This window comes from Lepisosteus platostomus, chromosome 11 (genome assembly GCF_059453375.1).
Source record: "Lepisosteus platostomus isolate fLepPlt1 chromosome 11, fLepPlt1.hap1, whole genome shotgun sequence".
Taxonomy (NCBI): domain Eukaryota; kingdom Metazoa; phylum Chordata; class Actinopteri; order Semionotiformes; family Lepisosteidae; genus Lepisosteus; species Lepisosteus platostomus.
In genome coordinates, this window is record NC_142621.1 from 3,701,489 (window position 1) to 3,725,900 (window position 24,412).

The window sequence follows — 24,412 nt, forward strand, 5'->3', positions numbered from 1 at the left end:
TGATGATACCATTTCTTTATTATTTCCTTTGAATCATTCCATACATTAAAAACAATTAATCATCACAACGACAGGTGACAATACAGCCCGTGTGAATGTCCCCTTTCGAAAATACATTCAGTTGGTACGCTCCTGACAAAAGCAGAAAAGTTAGACAAGTTCTTCGAGAACAGAAATAACTGAAAATCTTAAAACTCTTAAGATGAGCTAAAAAAAAAATTGGGAACCTCCTCAACCTTTGTTTCAAGGTGTCTTTTTTTAAAAATAGGTAATGCAATGAGGTAATGTTTAAATAATTTAGTAAATATAAGTAAACATTGATAAGTCATTTGTTCATCGTCTGAATGTTTCTCACCCTTGTGTTGACAACAGCTGTGAATCATATGTGACATTTTACGAACTGCCCCACAAACACAAGGGGTTGCAGCCAAAAACATTTTAATAACAATAAGGAAAATTTTCTCCTGCGTTTGGCAGGTACAGGCATCTGGTGGACCTCAAATAACAAAGACTAGACAGACTACAAGGGGACATGATCCAAGCATTCAGAATCCGCAAAGGCACTGACAGTCACCACAGAGGACTGCCTCAGAACCGACAGTGAAACACCGACCCGATTCAGAGTAAGAACTATCTTTCAGGTCGGTTCTCTAAGACCCCACCCAGTGCGCAAAGCACTTTTACTAGTGTCTCTCCTGTGCATGGAATTCACTCCAGTTGTGCGTCTACACTTAAAAATGTCCCGGCAAGTTGGGGAGCTGAGGGTCACAAAGATATATACTGAGGCACCAAAGACGCTATGCATGAGCTTAGAACTGGCAGCATCTACTGTGACACTGTGATCTACTGTGATCTACTGTGCAGCATCTACAACTACTCCAGTGTCAGCGTGGAATATGACATTTAAACATCACATATCTAGTTACAATCCGGAAATGAAAAATGAACACATTTACAAAGGCATTCTCACACAGTGCCATATAACATTTAACCACAATTCTGCTGCGTAGGCGTGTATCTATAGTACATGGATATGGAATTGTACTATGTAAATCAGAATATAGTGCTCGGCAGGTGGAGTCATTGTGACAACTCACAGGGGTCGATGAACAAAGAATTGAGTCCACATGTTAAGTCATAGTTTGAAGCCCGACAGCACAAAACCAGCACTAGCTGAAGCTATGGTCCACATTCACTGGTTACAGAACAAACGTGAAAATATGTAGCACCATCCCAAATCCTATTTGTTCCACCATATTACTGTAACAGGCTCCTTCATACTGACCGGATGTTTGCAAAGCGCTGAAATGGTTTGCATTTCTTCTTTAGTGTCTCAGCAGTGAGGTTTTTTCCAAAGGCAAGCACTCAAAGCACATGGCTGATGACAGCGATGCATCGAAGTAACAGCAACGAAATCGCAGTCCGCCGAAATGCCGGCTGGTGGCCTGCTTTACATCCAGCGTTCTTCCCCGTTCTAAGGACGCGTTCCTCTTTCAGCCCGGCTGGCCTCCGCCAGCTCACGCCAAGCACGGCTGGGTCCTCGTGTCGCGCGCCGGCCGCGGCGGATCAAGTACAGGGCGCGGAGCAGTGAGTCACCGTGTTCGGGGTGCTCTTCCGCACCGAGCTGCTCACGCTGAAATCTGGCCTGCTGCTGATGGAGCTGTCCTTCATGGAGCCTTTGATGGAGCTGCAGTTCCACTTGTAAATGGAGATGACCTTGTGGCCACAGCACTCCTTGGTTATCAGAAAGAGCTTCTTCAGCACTGCCTTCCTGAGCAGGATGTAAACCCAGGGGTCCAGAATTTGGTTCCAGGTCGCCATTCGGACAGCAAGGAGCATCCTTTCATAGCTGCGGTCATCCTGGGTTTGAGTGCTTCCTATTATAACATTGACCTGCAAGAGCAACAACGAAAGAACACACACACAATAAAAAAAGCATTGGTGACGATGTATAATGTTCACAAACAAAGTGGCTCTGGATTTGACCCACAGTACAGTCAGTACAGTGTGAATCACCACAGCTGCTGGTTTGGACCAGTCAAGGGTCTGAAGGATCTCAGATTTATTACGTTACAACTCCATGACTCAGAACCACAGATCTCTGACTTACAGCCAAATCTAAGAGCTTCATAGCCAAAACTGTCTGGCCCTCTTTTTTAAGAAAAACAAATGGTCACAACTTATCAGTTTGCAGACCGTGAATAAAAAGAGGTGCTTACTTTTCTCCCTTGGAATACATTCTATACTGTACAGTCCAGGCTAGAGGGAAGCAGGGGTTAGGGTTGCAATCCCTGGTGAAACACTGCTGTTGTACCGTTGAGCTCACCCATATTGCTCCAGTAACATGCCCATCTGAATGAATGGGTACAAGTTCAAGCTGCACTGGGTACGAATACCGGTCAAATAAACTTTGTGGGTTATCTTTTACATTCTCCGTCAGGAAAGAAAACAAAAGAGGTCCAGCTCTGAAACTTCAGCTCCCCCTGGAGTGTGATTTCTGAGCTCCGGAGTGAAGTTCAACTGGAGCTTGGCTGGCGAGCGTGTTACAGAGATGCAAACAGCTGTTTGACAACAGACAGGAAGTGAAAAACGGAATTTCCAGGGTCAGCAGGCGAGTAAGGAAACAAAAGGTGTTCCGGTGTAGGACAGCACTGTTTTATCATCGTATCAATAACACAGCCCATAGATCTTTCTTCAGAAAAGTGAAACATGACTTAATATGATGATCTATTTGGAGTTTGCCTGGTCTCCCATGTCTCCGCTAGGAGCTCTGGTTTCCTCTCCCCTCCCAAAGACATGCTGTGGAGGCTAAGTGGTGCATCTCAGTTGTGTGTAAACCTGCGACAGACCAGAGTCCCACCCAGGGTGTCCCACCTGACCTTGCACCCTAAACTTGGGGGACAGGCTCCGGGTTTGCCACAACCCACATCAGGAATAAGCAGCTTTCTCATCCTGGACAGATGGATGCCACAGTAAATTATATTCCAGTTAACATCTGTTTTAATCACCCCAACTATCATTTGTGTCAGTATCAATGCTAACAGGTCTGCGACTGACTGCTCTAATGAAAAACATTACTTAACACAAATTTTAATGAATAAGAAATCAAGTGGGACCATTAAACTAAATGGGTGGGATGATTCTTGGCAGCTCAGAACAGGAAACCAAGTGTACCTACAGGGAAAAAGAAATAAGCTGCTTTCAAAAAGACCCCTGCTGCAGCCTTTGGAAGGTCACTTCTAGCAATTTGTCTGCCATTAAGCCACAATTTCATATCTGTGCTCTGGATACAAGACCTGTGCTTGGTAGCTGAAGCACGTTTAAAGAGAAAACCAACAATGTCAAACGCAATCAAAGTTAATGTCTTTCCCCTGCTAAAAACAATATGTTCGAAATCTTGCTGCCCTTCGGAATGAAGCTCGAAACTTCGGAAATGAAGGTGGAATCATTTCCCACTTTACTGATCCAAACAGAACCGCTGCCACTTGCAGGAGCTCGTTTGAAGTTGCCTAGGAAGGCCTGTGGGTCCTGAAGCTACTTTGTCTCGAGCCGGAGGGGTGGAACGTAGGCTGGACTGACGCCTGCATCACTTTCAAATCCCCCCCGTCACTGTGAGCAGAATGAGACAGGTGTATAGAAGCAGCTCGACAGCAGCACACCGGAGCAATTAATAAAGTGAAACCCAGATTTATTTTTTAATTACGTCAACAGAATACAAAATTATTTAAATAGCTGTGTTCGACCACCGTACTGGGGCTACTGAGCATCTGGCCAGTGCAATCCATTCCACAGCTGGATTCTGTACTGTCTAGCTCCTTATTTAGTTATTTGCTATCTATCAGGATGTAGTTAGTGGTTACGGTGCTGGTTGTTTAGAAGTACAGCAATGGAGTAGGCTGGTCAGGCCACGGGTCAGGTTTTGCCCTGCTCTTCAGGCTGAATGGCTTCAATAAGAACAGGGATGTCCGGTCCTGGTCCCGGATGGCCCCAGCCTCACCGGGTTTTCCAAGTCTCTTTGAATCAGCAGCTCCTGAAAAGCTGGAAGGAGCTGTCCAAGCAGGTCCAGCTGAGCCACGAACCAGGTGGCGTAACTCTTTATGAGCTAAGCTGGAATGGAAACCCACAGACCCACCGGACCTCCGGAAACAGGACTGGACACCCCTGAATTAGAGCTCATACACCCACCCAGTAGAAGTGGGGTATTTAAGGTATAAGGTCACTTCCTCAGGCTATCAGTTTCAGTTTTCATTATGGGTGGTGAAGCGTGAAATGAATAATATATCAAGACTGACTGTCAGAGTCAAAGGTATTGATTGTTTCCTGAACGTCAGACCTATTGATCAGCTGTAGAATTGGTTATTATACATCCATTAAGATTTGTAAAGCAAAGATAAACTGGGGATTGTATAAGGTATAGACCTATCATAAGAGCAGTACAACTCCGAATTGTAACTTATTATTCACCATTCCGCTAATTTTGTTTTCAAATAAGTAATGTGCACATTAGATCTTTGGGAAATTGAAATAATCAATATTTCATCAACGAAAGGGGGGAGGATGGAAAGTGTTACATTAGTTTAAATCAGGAGGAACACATTTGTTGACATTCTTATAGTAAAGGCAAATCAAGCAAAGTAAACATTATGCTACAGCAAAAAGATGCAAGTTCTCCCGTTTCAAAAAAGGTTTATCCTGCAATCACAGTCATATTTCAGTCTGTAGTTGTAAGATGGGGAGGGGAGATGTGTTGTGTATTGTATACTAATAAAAAACAATTTTAATTTGAAAAATAAAGATGGAGAATCAATACTTAAGTAATTATCACAGCACTTCCTTGCTGTGATAACAAAATAGGCTATAAACAATTAGGAACATGCTATTTTGAATTCATTAAAAAAAAACTCAAAATCTCGCAGTAACAAAGACTATGGTAAATCAATTCAAGGCTAGGATGTTTAGGGGTATAAATACAAAAACACCTCTTTAGTGCCAGAGAATGCATCAAAACTTTCTGCCTTGATAACAGATAATCTTGTCTGATGCCTTCAACACCAGGAAACAAGACAGGACATTTAGATACTGTGCCCTCCTTGCTTTCTCCTGTGGTGTACAGTACAGAAAAACAAAATATATACCACTTCACCTCACAACACACGTCATATCTCCACTGGAGGACAGACGTAATCTCATTTGACAATGCATAAAATGAAATTAAAACAGCTTAGACTTAAAAATGATCATGTTTAAAATGCACAGTTTCATATTGGTTATAATGCAAAAAATAAACATTGCACTAGCGAGACGTCATGTAGAATATTTTTTATGATTTTGGTAAAAAAAAAACATTACTGCAAGTGCAGGTAAGACTGACCAGATGAATTTCGTAGCTCAAAGGAATGTCCTACACTTACAGGCTAAAACAACTGAATTTTTTAGCCTTGAACAGAGAAGACAACAAGGAAACCTGATTCGAATGTAACTCCTTGAACAGCCTTGAACAGAGCCTTGAACAGAGAAGACAACGAGGAAACCTGATTCGAATGTCCCTGAAAGTACTGGCATAAGAAACAGCTGTGAAACTTGAGCCAGAGGACACAGGGAGAAACTGAAGGAAGTGGGTTTCGAACTGGGAACTGGAAGCATTTTTGACACAAAGGGTTGTGGGAGTCTGGGAACAAGCTATCCAGCCATGTTGTTGAAGCTGATTCCCTGGTTTGTCTTAAAAAACATCTAGATGAGAGCCAGGGATCACTTAGCTACTGACACCCAAAAGACCTAGAGAGGTCTTTTGACAAAGAGATGCTGTGTCTTGTCTCGTTCTTAACCTTCCTCATCTTCCTTGGGATTTTTAAAGCCTTTTGTTCCCCCCATCCATGTCCTTGCACACCTGCAGAAAGCACACACCTCTGTTCCTTACAACGCTACTCCACATGAAGAAACTGCCTCTGTTTTTTTGCTGTAAACTCTTGCATGACCCTTTCACACCACCCTGCACCGATAACCCTAATGTCTCACATTTGTATGTATTTGAGAACGGGAAAAAAACAGGCTCTAACTTCAAAGCAAAAGTAGAATTAATTCATGTGAGGGATGGACTCTAATGGAAAATAAATAGAGCCAGGGGCTGGCTTCTAATTACACTCAATCCAAAGAAATGAAAAACTGCAAACCAGTTGACTCTTTACAGACGACCTGCTTTTGCCCGGGAGTGGAAAGGTATTTCCTTCTCAACCTACATCTGACGCATTTAAACTCCAGGTTAAATCTCAAATCGAATCTAAAATAACTCTCCTAATCTTGTCCTGCAATCTGCCATCACTTACCAGTCCCTAAATGTAAAACCCCCACCCTCACTCGCTCTGACGTGTGGAAGTATTGTGTAAGTGGTATGCATGTGTCCAGAATCTTCCACATGACACCTACAGTACTATTAAGATTTTACTCTCTCGGTGGCCAGAAGGACGTCAATGTGCATGTGCATATTGTTTAAAAGCCATGGATGGTGAGAAACATGGGATTTTACAGTTAACATGAATCCTCCCTTCCAAACAAGCGATTGAAAATTGGAATTTTTTTTCTTGCAATTCAGTCTGGTTTTGAAATTCCAATTCCCCTGCTTTCTCCTGGCTTCCTCTCCAACCATATATTTGTTTTGTGTCAAGAGGGCAGGGATGAAAATGAGACTGTGGTCTCTTTTTTAATAAAACCTATGCACGATGGTGTACCACAAAGAATAAATGTCATTGTTGTTCCACAACGACGCTGGTGAATACTCTTTTTTTTAAGGTGTATTAAAAACACCAGACTGAAAGGAAATAATCTTCTCCAAAACACTCATTTTAGATGCACACTGGAGAATTTAAAATCAAAGAAACGTTTGGAAAAATAAAATATATTTTAACCCCATGGTCCCCCTCATCTACATTTAAATATATTTTCAGCACATATTGACATTGACATTGGCATGTTTCAAATGTATATTTACAGTACATACCAAAATGTGTCTGGAAGGCTTTCAAGTACAAGATGGTATATATACATACACAGTACTGTATATATTAATGCACTTACTTGCATTTTTCAAATGTATTTCAACATTTGGCAGATTCTGCTCTGTGCTACAATATTGCTACATGTGTGGAAAATGCTCTTTCTTGTCATTTTCCAAATGTGTCTCTATTAGGTGGCAAGAGACCCAGCCATTTGAAGTGCACCATTTACATCTACTAAAGCAGCTACTGTGAGAGGACTGAATGCACCATACAAGAGGAATAAAATGTGAGATGGCTGGCCAAGCACGAGAAATAGACTGCTGTATTTGTTTTTTCCCCTCAGTGCCTGTGACAGTTTGCACAAGACACGCCTGCAATATTTAATATTTATTCACAGGCTTGCTACTTCTTTAGACTGGGACAAAATGTGCGCTTAGTACCCTTTGTAATAGAAAAATTCAAAATAACAATATATTAATATTTACTTTAAATCCCTTTTGTCCTCCAGCAAATTTACTTTCTATTCAGGTGAAATATTTCACATCCACGGCAGATCTGAGCTGGATATTCTATCGTGTTTCAGTCGATATCACCGGGTGGATTCTGTTTATCAGAACCACATTTCATTCTGTGCTGAAAACCATAAAAGGGGGATTAAAGTACAACTGCGCTGTTTTCAATGAACCACACTCCTGCTTTGTGAGTCTAAGAAATCCGTCAGTCTGACTTTCTACTGCACATGGGGGTGTCCAGTAAGAACGAGTATTGCTCATTTCGGGAGAATGTGCTTATCCGGCGGACCCCGCCAGTGCAAGTGGAATAAAAGCTTTCCAGGAAACAGCAAAACTGCTCTCTAGAGCACCATGGCACGCTGATTTCTGTCCGGTGCAGCACATACCAGAGATGATCTACAGGCTCTTACCAGAAAAGGGCCCCAGCAGATGCAGGACACCAGCATGATGGCCAGCAGCTGGCAGATCATCTCGAAGTGGTGGGACGTCCCTTTCCTGTGCCCCTGGTTCTTCATCTTGGAGCGGATGAGGGTGACCCCGGTGACCGTGTTGCACAGGATGGAGACGGCGAGGGACAGCAGGCCCAGGACGGAGAAGAGCATGGGGAAGAAGACGTCCAGCCAGTCGCTCTTGCCCATTTTGAAGAAGCACCAGCTCCCGGACTTCTGCACCTCGTAGGGCTTTCCGGCCACGATGGGCAGCAGGGCGACCAGCATGGCGGACAGCCAGATCACCGCCATCAGCTTCTTCATGTGCCTGGACGTGACCTTGGTGGAGTGGAAGATGGGCATGGTGACGCCCACGCAGCGCTCCACCGCCATCACGCTGCCCAGGAGCAGGGGGCACAGCCCAAAGAACACCATGGAGGCCCCGAAGAAGCCACACAGGACCTTCTGGGGGTCGAACCTCTCCCACTCTTTGTGCAGGCAGTACACGTGCAGCACAATGGAGCCGTTGATGAGGTGCCCCAAAAAGTCCGTGACAACCAAGCCGGTCGCGAAGAGCAGGAAGGAAGCCTTGGACTTGAGCTTGAAGCGCCGGTAGGCTTTCACCAGGATGAAGAGCGCCAGGCTGTTGGACAGGATTCCCACCGTCATGGAGATGATGGACACGATGACCGACAGCTCCACCCTGGTGCGGGTGGTGTCCGAGGAATTGACCGCGCTGAGTCCCAGCGTGACCGTTATGTTGCCAGACATGGCTGTCTCACGGGGAAGCCTGGAATTATAGAAACAAAATTGTTTCAGGGAAGTCTGATGCACATACTGCGGGATGGCCTCCTGATCGGAATATCACACCGATCCTTCCATCTTCCGGGGAGAGAGAGCGCCTTCAGATTTCACGCGCTTGAAAGTACTGTACATCACTTGTGAGAGCTTCCCCTTCGAAACCTGCCTGCCGGCACCAACACTTTGTGAGCCGAACACGACAAAGCAAAGGCTCACTCCCCTGCACTGAACTGGGGTGGCCACAGCCTGGAGGGGCTTCAAACTCCGCAGACTTGAACTTGAACTTGAACTTTATTGCCGTATGTAACCGGTACTGGTACAATGGAATTCTTACTGACAGAAAGTCTCTCGTTTGTAAAACAAGTGTAAAAAACAAAACAAAGTGCAAACAGTGCATCAAGACAATGTACAAACAAACAATAGACAATGTGCAAGTAAACATGCAGACAGTTTGAATGTAAACAATACAGACGTGTAAATAATGACTGGAGACGTACAATTAATAAATTACAATGAGGTAGATGGTGATGGTGTAGGTGTGGTCCGAGGGGGATGGCTAATTGTGTTCGCCAGTCTCACTGCTTGTGGATAGAAGCTATTGAAGAATCTAGTGGTAAGTGACCGTATGCTCTTGTATCTCTTGCCTGAGGGCAGTGGGGTGAAAAGCTCATGCCCGGGGTGGTGACTGTTGAACTAAGCATTCAACAGACCAAATCACCCATTTCCAGGGGTTCTGTAACAAATCTTGCAAAGCAGTGCTCTCCAGACAATTTCTTACTTGGCTTTCAAAACCACTGGGATTCCATTCGTTCTCATTTCAAGGCACGCGGCTTTTAAAATGATTATTTCAAAAGTTGACATGGACAACAGGAACCCCATGTGAAGCATGAGCGTGGCTTGCTAATTAGAATTTTGCCCTTTTGACATTTGAAAGCAGATAAGTGAAAACCACTGGCATTTTGACAATACTGGGCAAAACTTTCCACTCTGAGTCACAACACAGTTATAGTTAAATTGTTGCAAAACAGAAAAGGGTCAGAAATTAAAATTTAATTAACTAAAGGTGCATAGGATCTTGAAGGGATTGCTCAAAGCTTATTCACCGGATAACTTCTTTGTTCTAAACAAAATAAGACCTAGAAAAACGGCCCACAGAGGCCTTTAAAATTAAAATTGATCTTATTTTTTCTCAAACATTTTGATTTCTTCTTTTACATTTAAAAACTGACAATGTAACTCATAAATTCTCTATCGGGGCAGCCTGATAGGCGTTGAGCTTCTCCACCGATTTCAAATGGGTTCATTCAAAAATGTATTTTTATCAAAGGATTTGTGTCAGATTTTTCTTAAGGTACAGGAGAAATGAAGTCATCGAAGTATAAACATGGTTCTAGGAAAACACTGAAAACGAACCTATCAAGATATAGTGCAGTATAATCTTGATCTCTTGAACAGTCGTGTCCGTGCTACACACGGTAGTTGTGTATTTGATTTTGATTTGATTTTCCCAACCAAATGCGAACATTCTTATTAAAAGCTGTTATTTTTCTAGTCCATTTCTGTTTCAGAAAAAAAAACAAGAATATTTCAATTTACAGGAGTGTCACAGCCGCACACTTCAGCGATTACTGACCACTGGCCGATGTACACAAAAGCTCAGTGTACTTTCAGCTGTTTAATATTTGTAGTAGTAGGTTGCTTCAACGCACCTTTTCTTTTGCTAAACATTTTAACAGCGACACCCCCAAACATCTCAGAAGCTCAAGTATAGTTTACTATAACAGTGTTTTCTGTTTATCAAACCTTTAAGCCATTATTTATAAATGGGGAAAAAAAAACATTTAATCAAGGGGAAACTTCACATCCTGCACGCTCGAACAGAACGCTTTTAACGCAACTGCGCGATCTTTGTTTTTTTAAACTTTTTTTTTAAAACAAATAACCCAGTTTGTAACCATAGGAGTCAACAAGATTAAACACACTCATCGGAGCGTGTTCAACGTTTCACCGCGGCCATCGACAAGCCAGAAATAAAATAAAAATAATAATCATAGTAAATGTAAAAAAATTACCTGGTACTAGGGCGATCGCCGCGCTCCTGTGCGAGAGCTGTGCTGAGGGTTCGCCTCTGAGCCCCGCTCGCTGTGTGCTCGGCTCCGGCCCGAGTGGCGAGTCTGCGGGACGCGGCGGCTTTATAAAAACTACCCGCTGAGAGAGAGACGTCAGCTCACACTTGAGCCCAGGCTCCTTATAGCAGACTGCTGAGCGGGCGGCGCGGTGGGGAATATGCGCATTTCTTTTTTTTCAACAGCGCTCTCCTGCAATCAGCGCACCTTTAGAGCTCGGAGACGACCCCCCCCCCCCCCAAAAAAAAAAGCACAACAACTGTATTTGCATTTAAGTCTCCTTGGTGCAGTGCATGGACCCGACTTGGCCTCCGCAGTGACACTGCTCAGTTCGGAAAGAACTACATGTTGACTCATATTGACTTCCATGACGCTTTCGTGGTGTGATTTATACCCAGATAAACGGGCTATAGGGCTGTACGCCCTCCGACGAAAGCGGTCTCGCAACAGCCTCGTTGATCTGTGCACCTCTTTGGTTTCATTCTAGGACTGTTATGGACCACCGGGTACTGCATGTAGGCAGTCTGGGGCTGATAGTGTCCTGTCCAGTACAGTGTTTGCGGATCTGAGAGGGAGAGCACTTAACGCTATCACTGCAACAGAATGACAACAGGCAGCCGGAGTCGTGCGTTAGGAGAGGGCAGCGTGCTCCAGCGAGGGCTGTGCCCCCAGGACGAGGAGATGCACGGAGCTCGATTCCCTTCCTGGAGGACTTAACTCTCTATGAGGCAGATGGACAGAGAGAGCGGATCTTGCCGTTTAATATCCGAATGCGAGCTGAAAGTATCGCATTACACAGACATATATAGTTCAATAGACACCTATAGCAGGGAACTCGATAGCCGCGTCGTCACGACAGGCTGGTAGAGTTGTGTTGATAAACGCAGTATTTCTTTTTTAATTTAATCATTAACGTCTTAATCTCCCCGTCTATGGTGTGATTAAAATTCTAGTTCGCCTAGCTCTGCTGCTTTTGTGAATAAGGACATAAGGGTTAAGAATGCATCAGTGATTTTGGACCACGGGAATGATGTTGTGCCATCCAGGCTGTTAGTCCCGGGAACCTGTGACAGACACAGGGGACACATCTCACTCATTGCTGGGACTCACGCTAACTCTGAATTCTCCAACCTCGCTCCTTCCAGAATTGTGCGCAAATTGAATGTCACCTTTGTCACGTATCGTATTTGACTGCTTCCCCGCAGTCGGGTTTATGCGCTGTCACCAGCGTTAGCCGGTGGTCGTATTGCAAGCCAGTGAAAAACTTCACATTTTACCACGAATTTGCTACCTTTTCCCGCGGCTTTTGCCATAGTATACCACAGTAAATCATTAGGACTGTAAATGCTTAAGTCGTGTGTGGCTTTGTCCAAACAATTTAAATCAGCTGTTTGTCTGTTTTTTCTAACAGAAAATCGATTATTTCTCCTATGTCGCCTGCTTGGCGCTTTTATGAGGGGTGTGTATACAGTAGCCTTTTTTCCTCCATGGCCTTATCTGGGCTAATCTTCTGTCATTATTCGTGCAGTGGCACCTGAGCATGTGTGATGATCTGTAATGTTCCTCCTGGTCTGTTACTGTACAAAGAGGCCCATTTCCTAAATTATCTACATCTGAGTTACCTCCTGTCCTCAGCCTCACTGAGCCAGTGGCAGTTTTTTAGTTAAGAGGAAGCTTTCATCTCTGTATAAACAACGTGTACAAAAGCAGAGGCTGAGCAGTGCAGTGGGACTGAGACAACATGTCAGCAAAGAAGTACAAAAACCTCTTCTGTTCAACAAAGCACATGATGTTTTGCTGTCAAAGAATCATAGAATAGATTTGAGATTTGTTTCTTTCCTTTAAAAATTTGCCCCCTGAAAATATCTCATGAAACCTGCCTCATCATAACAAACAGCTGCTCAGAACCTGTTGACTTCTTTTGAATTCTAAATTTCCTGCCCCGGTGAAATTTCTCCTTTTGAATGAAGTCAGACTTCAGTTCTAATTCAATTACTGTTGTTTGCTGGGAGTGCAGACATTTCAAATGGGCTGTTTTATTCCCACTAAATATGTCCGACATGTGGGGATTTTCTGTCCATGCAGACTACACTCCAAAGAAGTTTTGCTCTCAAGTAAACAGGTTAACTGAACACCTGATTCTAGTGACATTTGTGTAATGAAGTACTCTAGGGTCACAGATTTTCTCCTCAAGAACACAAATTTATTTTATGAATACATCATTTAATATCGTGCTATCTGAGCAGGTGAAGGATGTGTGGGATCATATCTGATCATTGCTGAGTATCAAATACTTTCCATTAAACAGCTGGAACACGGCTTCTCCTGACACCAACCTGTGTTAAAATAACAATAGGCATAAAAAAAGAAATGCAATTTCTCCTAAAACAAGGAACTCATCTGGATTCACACGAAAACAGATGAGGCATGATATGGTATTGTCCCAGTTTTGAAATTGTCTCTGGGTTGGAGTGGTTTTTTGCATTCTGAAGAATATATTTAAAACCAATTTTTAAAGAATATATTTACAATGGCTTTATATAGCTTGTCAGGATGGGTTCCACGACCCTGAATTGGAAGAAGCAGTTAGAAAATGGATGGATGGATGTCTTTATTTAGAATACTTTGCGGATGTATTGTTCAACTTAAAGTTGAGATCACAAGATCACTATTTCTTCCAAGACAAATACATCTATGTCAACAAAACTTTGTTAGAGTCTACATCTTTGTAAATATTTAACAATGTGCCACATGTTCGATTTAAATTAGTGGGGTAATCTTCATGAGTGACTCTAACACCTTTCTTTACTAATACTGTTGCAAATCACTGCAAAAATGGGACAGGACGGCACTAGAAATTCACAGCTTTAGAATGTGTCAAGGACGAGTTAAAATGTTTATTCAAATTCTGTCTTGTTTTGGCTGAAGTAACATTTCCGGGTGGGAAAAGAAGAGGAAACAGCAGAGGATGCTCTCCTGAACACAGAAATGTGAAACCTGAAATAAACTTTTGTTGCTATGTAAAAGATAATGTAGGTTTATTTTTTTCATTTTCATGATAAGTTTTAGTAGATGAAGAGGGCTACTGTGGGCCTTTCTCCCTGTCAATTGAAAAAACGCTCTTCATGTTTGCTGTGAATACAGATCTCTCAAAGCTCAAAGACTGTGGAAACATTGCACACCATTTACACACATAGCCTTGGCTCACCACGAATTTTGCATTTTGGATCTTTTGTTCACAACAAAATAAGATATACTGTAAGAGTCAATCTTCAGTAGCAGTTTAACTCCAAATGCAATTTAAAGAGTACCTTTATTATAAAAAACTTGTAATACATTTTTACACATTTAAAATAATAATAGCATATGAATAAGCAAGTAAACATTTAGACAGAACTTTAATTATCCCACTTTAATGCTAATTTAGGACCACAAAGTGGTTTTGCAGACTGTCGCCTTCGGTTGCTCTTTTTGTCTGTCATATAAATATTATACATCTATGGGATTCTATAACTTAAAATTCATCTATTGCTTCATATCAGTCAACACTGCATGGGCAACGAAATGTATTTAAGGAAAACAAATCACTATACTACTGGGAAATTCAAAGATGTCTTTTGATCTCATCTCAGAAAACACGCAGGTGTGCGTCTGTGGTGCTGCCAGTAAATTGTGCTGGTTGCAGTGGGCGGATTAAAGCTGCTGACTCCCAGTCAGGATGTGAAACTATTTCATTTACAGAAAAATCCCTGCAGATTTATATCTCTAAACAATCTGGAAATAAATAATTTTATTTCAGGATACCCCCAAAGTTCAGAGAATCCTGAAAAGAGTTCATAAACCCCACAAAGTCCTGTCAAAATACTGAAATATGTCCAATGGTTCCTGGTCTTTATTCGAGAGGATATGCTGTGGTTTTCTCTCCACAGGACAACGCAGAGACAGTCTGTAAAGGAGGTCGATTATGTACTGTGAGTGGCTTGTTTTCTGGAAGCAATAAATGAGGGAACAAAAAAACATGTGAAGTGAGAGAAATACACAAAATTAAATGAATGCACAGTGACTGCAGAGTGCTATATTTGTTTACTGGCAACAACAATCATTACAGAATCAGACTGTAATTAAAATAATTACCTTACACCTTTTGTAAAATAATTGCTCTCGTTTCTGCAGACTGAAATTAAAAACCTTTAAATGCTGGTTTCCTATTGAAGTTCTTTGCTAACAAAGAATCTGTAGCAGTTGATGAAGGTGGATTTTGAATGCTTTAATCACAGTCTCATAGTCTTCTCTGTTCAACACCAAAAAGATGTCGTTTTTTTATATACAGTATTTCCTAACATTTATTTTTACAATTCTTTTACTTCATTCTATGTTATATGGTAATGATGTAGACATATTTAAGCCTTTTCCGTTATTTGCTTCTTGTAACCTATAGTGTTTCTCATTTTAAATTTATAGTCTAGGTTTTTGCTACCTCCACATAACACTCTGCACATTAAATATTAACTCATGTTTGCTTTGAATTCTATCTAAATCTTTTTCAAGTTCATTTTCAGCTGTTATACCTGTTTGCTAATCTATCATCAGCAAACATACGAGAATTGAGATAATTGATATTAAACAAGAACAGCAATGGTCCTAATACAGATCCCTGTGGAACTCCGTTCATTACTTTACTCCTCTTTGAGCATGCGCTCCTCATCTGTACTCTTTATTTTCTGTCCATTCACCAGTTGCCAATCCAAGTACAAGCTGCCTACAGGTATATACTGAAAAAGAAATAATTTATGAGGAAGTATTTTTAGAAAATCCCACTAAAAATCATCAGCTCAGTTTATGCCCATTGCTGAAAAACTCTCTAACAAGACAGTTAAACAAAACCTATTTTTTTTCTAAATCTATGTTGTATTTCTCCTTAATCAGATTCTGGATGTTTGTTTGCTTCAGTAACCTAGCTGTAACCTTACCTAGCTGTATAAATATACTCCATAGTCAATGTGTATAGAAATGTTGGTGATTCTGTGGGAACTAGGATTAGACTAGTGAACTAGGATTGAACTAGTGAAGCACAGCACTTTACAGGTCCTACAACTAATGCTAATTGCTATTAATCTTTTATTTCCAATGAATGCTGAATTTATCCTGAATTTGTTTGTCAAAAACATACGTTTGTGACGTTTCCATCAGGAATGTTTCCAAAGAATCACAAAGAAACCTCACTGCCTCTATACCCCTCTTGCTTTGTTTTTCTTAATGGGAAGAATCCATCAGTTTCTTCACAGAACAGAATGCATTCATAAGCAATCAACCTGCAGAAGGATGATTTCTGACAGTGGACCTTTTGGGCTATGCCATCATTACTACGTTTCCAAAGAAAGGATTGTGGACACGGTTTGGTAACGAACAACATTCCTCCACCTGGCCCATGGAAGGTCACTTCACAGGCCCAGGCTGATTTCACTCCACTGCCAAGATGGGGGAGAAAAAATCCGGAAAAGGTAAATGTATCTCTGATGTCTTGGCTCGTTTGTGCTGGAGTAGCAGGGGGGCCTGGGTTTATTTCTCTGGTTAAACTGTAGATGAGGACACAGCCATGTCTCCATGGATCGAGAAACTAGTGGACACGCTGAAGAGCCGTAGAAAAAGAGAGAGATGCAAAGGTTTTCCAGTCCTTCTGTCCGAAACGCCGCGCGAGAGACTCATCGGCAGGCCATGCTGAGCATTTCCTGCAGGTACAGGAGAACAGAACGATCCCACTGAGCCACCAGGGAGAGGAGAGTAATTATGGGGAATGACAGTGTCTGCATCGGCCACGCCGGCACCCTCGTACTGTGGACTCTCAGAACAGACCAGTCCCTCTGCGTGAACAGAACAAGTTCTGCTGTAGCAAAAATGAAAAGAGTTGCTCTTGTATCGATTAGCCTTTCCTTTTTTTTCAAACTAAAAAAGACTGAAAAGCCAATGTAAACTATGTTTTTGCCCCCATGCAGAATAATGATTTTTCTCTTGTTAGTTTTTTCTATACGGCTCTATTTTTTATCTCATTTTTCTTTTGCTTGCTGCAAAGTGATATCGGGAGGGCTCAGAACTAGGCAGCAGAATCTTTTCACATTTAATAAGGATAAGAATGCCACTTCATGTTATACAGCATCCCAAAAGCATCAGGATTCCTTTCCGAACTAAACCAATTACTGAAAAATAAAGTGGTGCAAGTGAACCAACTTAATTTTAATCAAAGAATGGTATGACATTAAAGCACTTCCATTTTTTTAAATGTCAGCATTAATGAATTTTATATAGTACAGTTACGTAACATTTAATAGGACAGTGCCCTATATATACAGTATGTCTACTTCAGTAGACAGCGGCTACAGAAATTGCAACAGCAAAAAAAAGCAAGAAAACTGAGAATAAGGATAGGAAAAATAGGAAAATAAGTCTCATTTCAATCGGACACATCTATCTTGTAGCAATCAATCTGACTTGAGGAACTAGCTCAACTGCTCTATTAAAATGTTAATGAGGAACAATTTGAGAAGAATTTAACATGAATATTTTTGAAATGTTTCCATTTTCAGCTCACTGTCAAATGTCTTTATATTACACAGGAGTTTTGAGTTTTTAAAAGTGAAAAACACAGCAACCTATTGGCCGTCACAGGTATGAGTGCATCACACCGACACCAAATTCATTATGGGAAACTTTTTTAAAAAGCAATCCTTAGCAGGCAAGCTTTAAAATTCCACTCTTACCGTTAATATGCTTGGTCTCTTAGATATTCATAAATTCGATAACTGAAACAAATCAAGATTTGAGCAAAGGTCATAATTTGTGCAATTATTATTTCTCAAACAGAAGCACACAGGGGCCCGATGAGGAGAACTTGATCAGTTAGTGTTGAGCAAACAAATGCTCGGCACTTCTTTCTCATCATCCGTGGCGCGTGCTCAAGAATATACTGTGCTTCCCTGCAAAATAATGTCACAGGACACCTGATGGATCGCTCGAAAAACTGCTCAGGCGCTAAAATGTCTGAGCAACCCCGAATCTAAATCTGAGTGAAAGGAAAACTTCCTGTGCAAGTGTCATACTGCAAATCATTTTCTTGGCCGTGGAGAGGGACTGTGTGTTTCCCAGTGACCTTCCACGCCAGCTGCTATCTCCCACCAGGAAATCGATCAATCCCCCTCAGGGAATGTTCATTTCCATCTTTTTATTTCAGACAAGAATGAAATTCATCGGGCAACTCTAAAATGAGCGGACGGATGATATTCTCTACAAAACAGTTCAAAGAGCTCAGGTCGATTCTGTAGAAACCTTCTCTCTAAGCAGGAAGAAGGATGAAAATCTATCAGAAATGTGTTAGTCAACCATAAGGGAGAACAGGTCTTGTGACAGGCTCAAAAAGCTTGCTATCGGCATCATTTAAAGCTCTCTGTTTAATCACAAGCACTGACTATAAATGGACGTTATTAACGGATGTTCAGAAGCAATAACAACCACAAGTCAATCACACACAGCTGTTCGTGATCCCCGATCCTTATGGACTTTAGCGCTATACATCGAACACAAACACCTCCCTTCTCATTCGTCTCCAGCCTCCCTCCTCCACCTTGCAGCTGCCCCTGGGCTCACCTGGTCTGAATGGGGTTCGAGTCTCCTTGTCCTGCGCCCGGGAAGCTGCCCATTTACCAAGCAGATAAAGGCAAACCTGTTCCACCAAGTATCCCATACATTCCCAAAGCATTCCGTTACTGGATGGTGCTGTCCCCAGTGAAATAATGTGGGTTTCAGTCTAGGAAATGGGTGGCTTACACCTTCGAGCGGGGAAACGTACATTTTGTAGCTGATTGTAATGATCTTGAAAAGACATTCATTGCCTAAAAATGAAACACCAGTCTGTGAAGTAGACTGCTCTCCAGTCTGGGAAATAGACTACTGCAACTTGCTGGGCACCTACAGTGACGTCAGCGAGAGACTCGCCTCTCCTAATAATAATGTTTCTTTATTAGCCCTATACAATTTCTTGCATTAGGAATTCGTCTTTTCGCATACCCCAGCTTTTTCTCCATGGAGACACGGACACGGACAGAAGCTTGGGGTCAGAGCGCAGGGTCTGCCATTGTACAGCACCCCTGGAGCAGTTAGGGTTAAGGGCCTTGCTCAGGGGCCCAATGGAGTAGGATCCCTCTGCCAGCCGCAGGATTTGAACCGGCAAACTTCCAGTCACAGGCGCAGATCCTGAGCCACAGAGACACCACTCCGCCCTGCAGTCGACGCAGAGCTTCTTGTTGCACAGCTTGTGAAAATGTGAAGGGGTCCAGGGGCAAGCAGGCCAGAGGTCCCGTTTGTAATCCCTCATTCTCCCCTGTGCGTACTGGGGGTTGCTGCTGTGAGATGAGTCATGAACACAAAACGGGTGGTTCCACATTGGACGGGAACAGAATAAAAAGGAATGGTCTATTCTAAGACTTAAAGCGACTAGGATTTATTACAATGACGTAAAATTAATGCGATGGCACACGCTTGTTCTACAGGAGCTACTATGGCACAAAATCAATTGTACTGCCACTTAAATCATTATTTGTGGTTTCCATTACATTCTGGGAAATACATCAAGGTTCTTAAATTATGACAAAAAGACTTATATAGTTACAAAATAGAAGCATGTGTTTTATGCATGCCGTATTTCTTAATTATTGCATTTTACTCCCTACTACAAGCTTGATTGGTTGTGATTAGGCGAGTATTCTGTTCATTTCCCTAAAGCCAGCCAGGGTATCAGTTCCTTCCAAACCTCAACTACCATTCAGTCGCTTCCTAACTGCCTCATCCCATTCAGGATCGCGGGGGAGCTGGAACCTAAACTGGCAAGCTACGGGTTCCAGGCAGGACACCCCCCGGATGGGACGCCAGTCTACCGCAGGATTGACGAAGACAGACGTACACTCACGCCAGGGGAGGATTTCCTCACTGGTCAATTGACCTACCAGTATGCCCTGGGGGCTGTGCGAGGAAGTTAAAAACACCCGGAGGAAAACCCACGCAAACACGGGGGAGAACAGACAAACACCACGCTGGCTGCACCCCAGGACCAGAACTGAACCCAGGACCCCGGTGCTGCAAGCCAGCCGTGCTCACCACTGCTCCACTCACCCCTCAACACCCCTTCGTATGAAGAGCGCCTCCTGTTGCACGTCCACTTGTGAGCTCTGGGTGCTGTTTCAGTGTAAATCCCACTGGGTACCATTTTCAAATACCTGCAAGAAACTGTAATGCTTGAATAAAGTCCACTCACAGGGTTTTAACTTGTCAGGGTCATCAAATCTTTTATGTCTGAGAATGTACATAAGGTCTGGAACATTTCCAGGGCACCATAGCCTTTTTTATAACATGGTGATACATTGTACAGTACCTGAAATCATCTCCATTCTAGTCATGAACACTTACTTTTCTTCAAGAGATCCTTCGCAGCTACAGTTTCTTGTACGCTGTACAATCTTAGTCATCTTCAAAATGTTCTTTCCAAAAAGCACGGACAGGAAATTTGACAAACATTACTCTTCTAAACCTGACACCCCTTTTTAATTGCTGTTCCTAGGACTTCATGATAATCCTGCGAGCCTATAGCTAAGCCAGGAGGAACATGATACATCAGAAAATGTACAGTTCTAATAAGAGCTGGCTTGTAATGTTATATACCTGTCATAAACCGCAATAGTAAAACTGTCTTCCAGCATTTCCCTTTTATTTTGTACTGTGCCTGGGATGACTAAAGGAGGTCAGTTAAAATAACTGCTACCAAACCAGCTATTGAATGGTGGGAGGATCGTAAAACAGAGAAGTAGATTTAAAGTGAGTAGTAACACATAAAATTGCTCGAATTTAAAAGGGTTCCTCTTGAGACCATGATTTTGGTATTTATAGAGCTGTTTTAACTGCTCCAGCTTTCATTAACGTAGAATTACCACTAATGTATTTCTGCTACTGTAATGGAAGGATTAGCATTAAAAAGTTTAAATACAAGTACTAACTGTGCCTGAAAACAGGGTTTTCTAATCCATTTCCTGTTCATTAATCTCGACCTTTGACATGAAACCTAATTTCAAAAACAACCCCCATATTTCACTAGCACTATATTATTAGTTTCGCAACAAACCACAAGCTGAGCTTCCTTCTTGTTCTCTGATATACTTTATTACTCTTCGACACAGTGAAGCTCTTACACACAGTGACATGAACATCGCTTCTAATTACATATTTTGGATGAAAACTGGTGAAAGTATGAAAAGTATCCATGGAAACACCTGTGGGAATAGTGCAGTGTTTCGGAAGACACACACACTGAGCAGCTATTAAAGGAAATGTGCGTTTGCTCCAAGAGTGTCCCAACAGATTCGGATGTCACCGAAGCACAGGAGTGCGACTCTGAAGCTCTGCAATGCCAGGGCACAGGAAGGGTGTTCACATGAAACCCCAGCGCCGCACGACAGATGGATCAGAATCACGTTCCTGACAGCAGCCGCTGTCACGGTCAGAAAACACCCGCCTGCCAGCCTCTACAAGGCCCAGGTGTCTTGCAGTCATCAGTGCTCATGGCCATATAAGATTATTGGCCACCACACCTTTCATTTCCATTGCCCTAGGGCTGCTCCAGACCACGAATGCAGAGTTCAAAGGGTTGCATTTGTGTGTGCCATTTAGGAGGATGCCACTTTCTGTCGATTCCATTTCTTACACAAAATCAGCCTTAGTAATGCGGTATATATTTAACATAGATATTTTAAGGCAGATTCAGAATGCGTTGCAGTGTTCATACACTGCAGAGTTCATACATGGTGCTTACAGCCCCCGGTTACAGAAGTAAAACTAGCCATGCTGTTGAGGGTTTTTATTTAGTTTTGACTTTTCCCTCCTCCTTCAGACTTTCAAACGTGAATTAGTGATTTTTTTCCCATGACTCTTCGGTCGCTTGTGACTCCTTTGTAAGTGTGCCTCATGTTGTGGTCTCCCCTGCGTTTTCTCTGGGATGGTCAGAACACTTACTGTAGAGCAGAAACCTAAAGAAGCACCAACAGTGGGAATAATCAACCATCCCTTTCATACTCCAATCCACAGCCATCTGAAACATGCTCCAGTTGTTATTTTGTCTGACGGAATAAAAACCAGCTTCCAAAATGAGTTGCATAGCCTGGTATCACTACTTCTTTCTTTCTACAGCAGTTCTAGATCATTATAACATCCTGTCGAACTAAAGGGAATGCAGTACAGTTCAGTTGATTTGTCATACGCACAAGTGCAATGAAATGCTTAATGCAGAAGAGAAACATACAATCAAGAAAGATCCATCTGTTGAGATGGCTTACTATTCTGTTGATTCTTGATCAATTGCAATTCCACTTGTATCAGAAATCCATGTTAGCCCTGCATGCTTAATTTGTTTATTAGTTAAATTAGATATGTTTAATTTCTATTGGACATTACTGAACCCGAGATTATATGAAGTCACTTAAAAAGCCTACCTCAAAATAACTGCTTTGCAACGGAAATTAAAAAACAGTACAGTTACTGATAACAGTGTGAACGAAATGGCATATAGAAACTTCTAAGTCCGCAAAGCTGAAGTACATTTTGTATTCCCACCAATCAAACCTTTATTATGGGCAATTTAACCAAATAAAATGAGTATGCTTCCCTGCAAGTGAACAGAACTGCTTGTCTAAGAGGGGCAACTCTTCAATTCCAGACAAATGTCAAGATGTGTAAGACAGAGATAGAGAGATCGACACATAGTGTGCTACAGGTAGGTGGTAAACGCAGACCTGCTTCCTAGCTCAAGGGAACCCGACGTATTCCTCCTTATTTTGGTGTGTTACACTGTCCTGCAAAGAGGCTTGAGACAGTCCATGACAGTGCCACACACCTGGGAACTTGAGTCAGGCGTTGCTAGGTAAGATTTTTATGCCAAGCGTAGTGCCCAAAACCCCGTCTCAATTCGAAGACGTGGCGATAACGATAAATAAGAGCCCAAACTGTCAGCAGATTCCCCCCGAACTGCCCTTCTGCAAAGAGGCTGAGGCAGCTCACAATCCTTAAAAGCCGCGGGCCGCCAGCCCTTCATTGGGTTATCTTTTAAGATGAAAGATGTCTTTCTGCCAGCCTGCCACGCCCTTAAGTGCAGATTGACTTCTGAATTGCACCACAATTAGCCGTCCTGGTCGGGTTCCTACTCATGGTTAATGAGTTCGCTCTTGCTGGGCCACTGAATTGTTCTACATAATCCCCCTTGTGCTGCTCACTTCACTTCCTCAGGCACAGCACCAGCATGAAGGACTAAGCGCAAGGCTTTTAGTCAGCAGCCATCAGCCTTCAGTCGGCTCCTGCAGGGAAAAAGGGGTTAAACAGCATCCAGGATCCTGTCCAACATTTTACACAGCAGTTGGGAATTATTAAGACTGAGGTTGCAGTGAGGTATTCCTGAACAATTCTTTTTGATATTTTATTCATTAAAACCCCACCCCACAGGGGAGGGATAACAAGCAGCTATTGAACAAAACAAACCACAATACGCTTCCTCCGCGGGTACACAAAGTACAGCACAGCGCTGTAGTCCCCCCAAAAAACACACACACACAAGAAACAGTGAATCGCAAAACATCTGAGCTCATCAACGAGCCGCACAGCAAATGTATCGAACAAGAAAACCTCGAAAAACAAGACAGAGGAAAAGAAATAGCCAGCTCTGTCTATCACAGCAAACAGTCCCAGATCGCTTCTCAGCCTGGTCTGCTCTTCCTCTTCCTCAGCTCTAGATTGCATAATTGATAGCACAGGGAGGAGTCTGATATTTGGAGAAATCAGTATAGCGAAGAGGGGTGCAAAGATGGCGGAGCGTACTGGTTGTCAGTATCCAGTATTTTGTTTTATTAAGAGCAGAATTCACAACGTCGCCAGGGACATTACTGGAACAGATGTGGAGGTCTGTTGGAGAGCACGTCCAACAAGGGATTAAAACAAGCATTCCTGGTTCATGCTTAGGTATGGAAGTCGGAACAAAATGTGCACAGTTTTTCCACATGGCTATATTTTATCAAAGCATTGTCTGCTGGGCATTTAAAAAAAGAACAGCAAAAACAAGCTCTGCCTTGCAATTTCAGCCAGATGTTGTTGGTTAGAGAAGAAATCTTCTGTTTTTTACCACTTTTTTCAGCAGTGATAATATGCTTAAAATATGTGAGACGCACAATAGGACTCAAAACAGAAGCATTTTGTTTGTTTAATTATTTTTCCAAATACTCACCACAAGTTTTTTTTTTTTTTAAAGATTGTTCTAATCGCTCTCTAATGAGTTACTGCAGGCCTGCTGATGAAAGGGAACTGATAAGGGAGATCACCTCCAAATTCACAAGAATTTGACAACAGGAATTTCTGTCCAGACTTAAGAGGCATATGAAGGAGTCAGGGGGCAAAGGCCAAGTAGCTCTTTTAAAATGAAGTTTCTGTTATCGGAGGACGGTTTATTTAACGTTTCTGGCTCGCAGAAATTCCAG

At 42.4% G+C, this 24,412-nt stretch overlaps 1 protein-coding gene across 2 annotated transcripts; it reads right to left on the minus strand.

Annotated features, from left to right (window-relative positions):
- ptgfr (prostaglandin F receptor (FP)) lies at positions 1–11,413 on the minus strand. Of its 2 annotated transcripts, XR_015925167.1 has the most exons (4): positions 10,806–11,413; positions 7,915–8,722; positions 858–1,893; positions 1–815 (listed from the first exon to the last, which is right to left on the minus strand). XR_015925167.1 is itself a non-coding variant. In XM_088597912.1 (3 exons), exons 2-3 carry the CDS (start codon positions 8,701–8,703, stop codon positions 1,567–1,569), a joined length of 1,116 nt encoding a protein of 371 aa, XP_088454038.1. In that variant the 5' UTR covers positions 8,704–8,722; positions 10,806–11,413; the 3' UTR covers positions 1–1,566. The 2 variants fall into 2 exon arrangements, 1 of the variants encoding a protein (XP_088454038.1); XM_088597912.1 differs by having other exon boundaries at positions 1–1,893.
- Positions 11,414–24,412: the final 12,999 nt, after the last annotated feature.

Bases quoted from the DNA above. Each gene is read 5' to 3' on its own strand.
- ptgfr (XM_088597912.1), bottom strand. From the start codon at position 8,703: ATGTCTGGCAACATAACGGTCACGCTGGGACTCAGCGCGGTCAATTCC. The intron at 1,894-7,914 runs GTAAGAGCCTGT...TTGCTCTTGCAG, and splicing joins TCTGCTGGGGCCCTTTTCTG to GTCAATGTTATAATAGGAAG.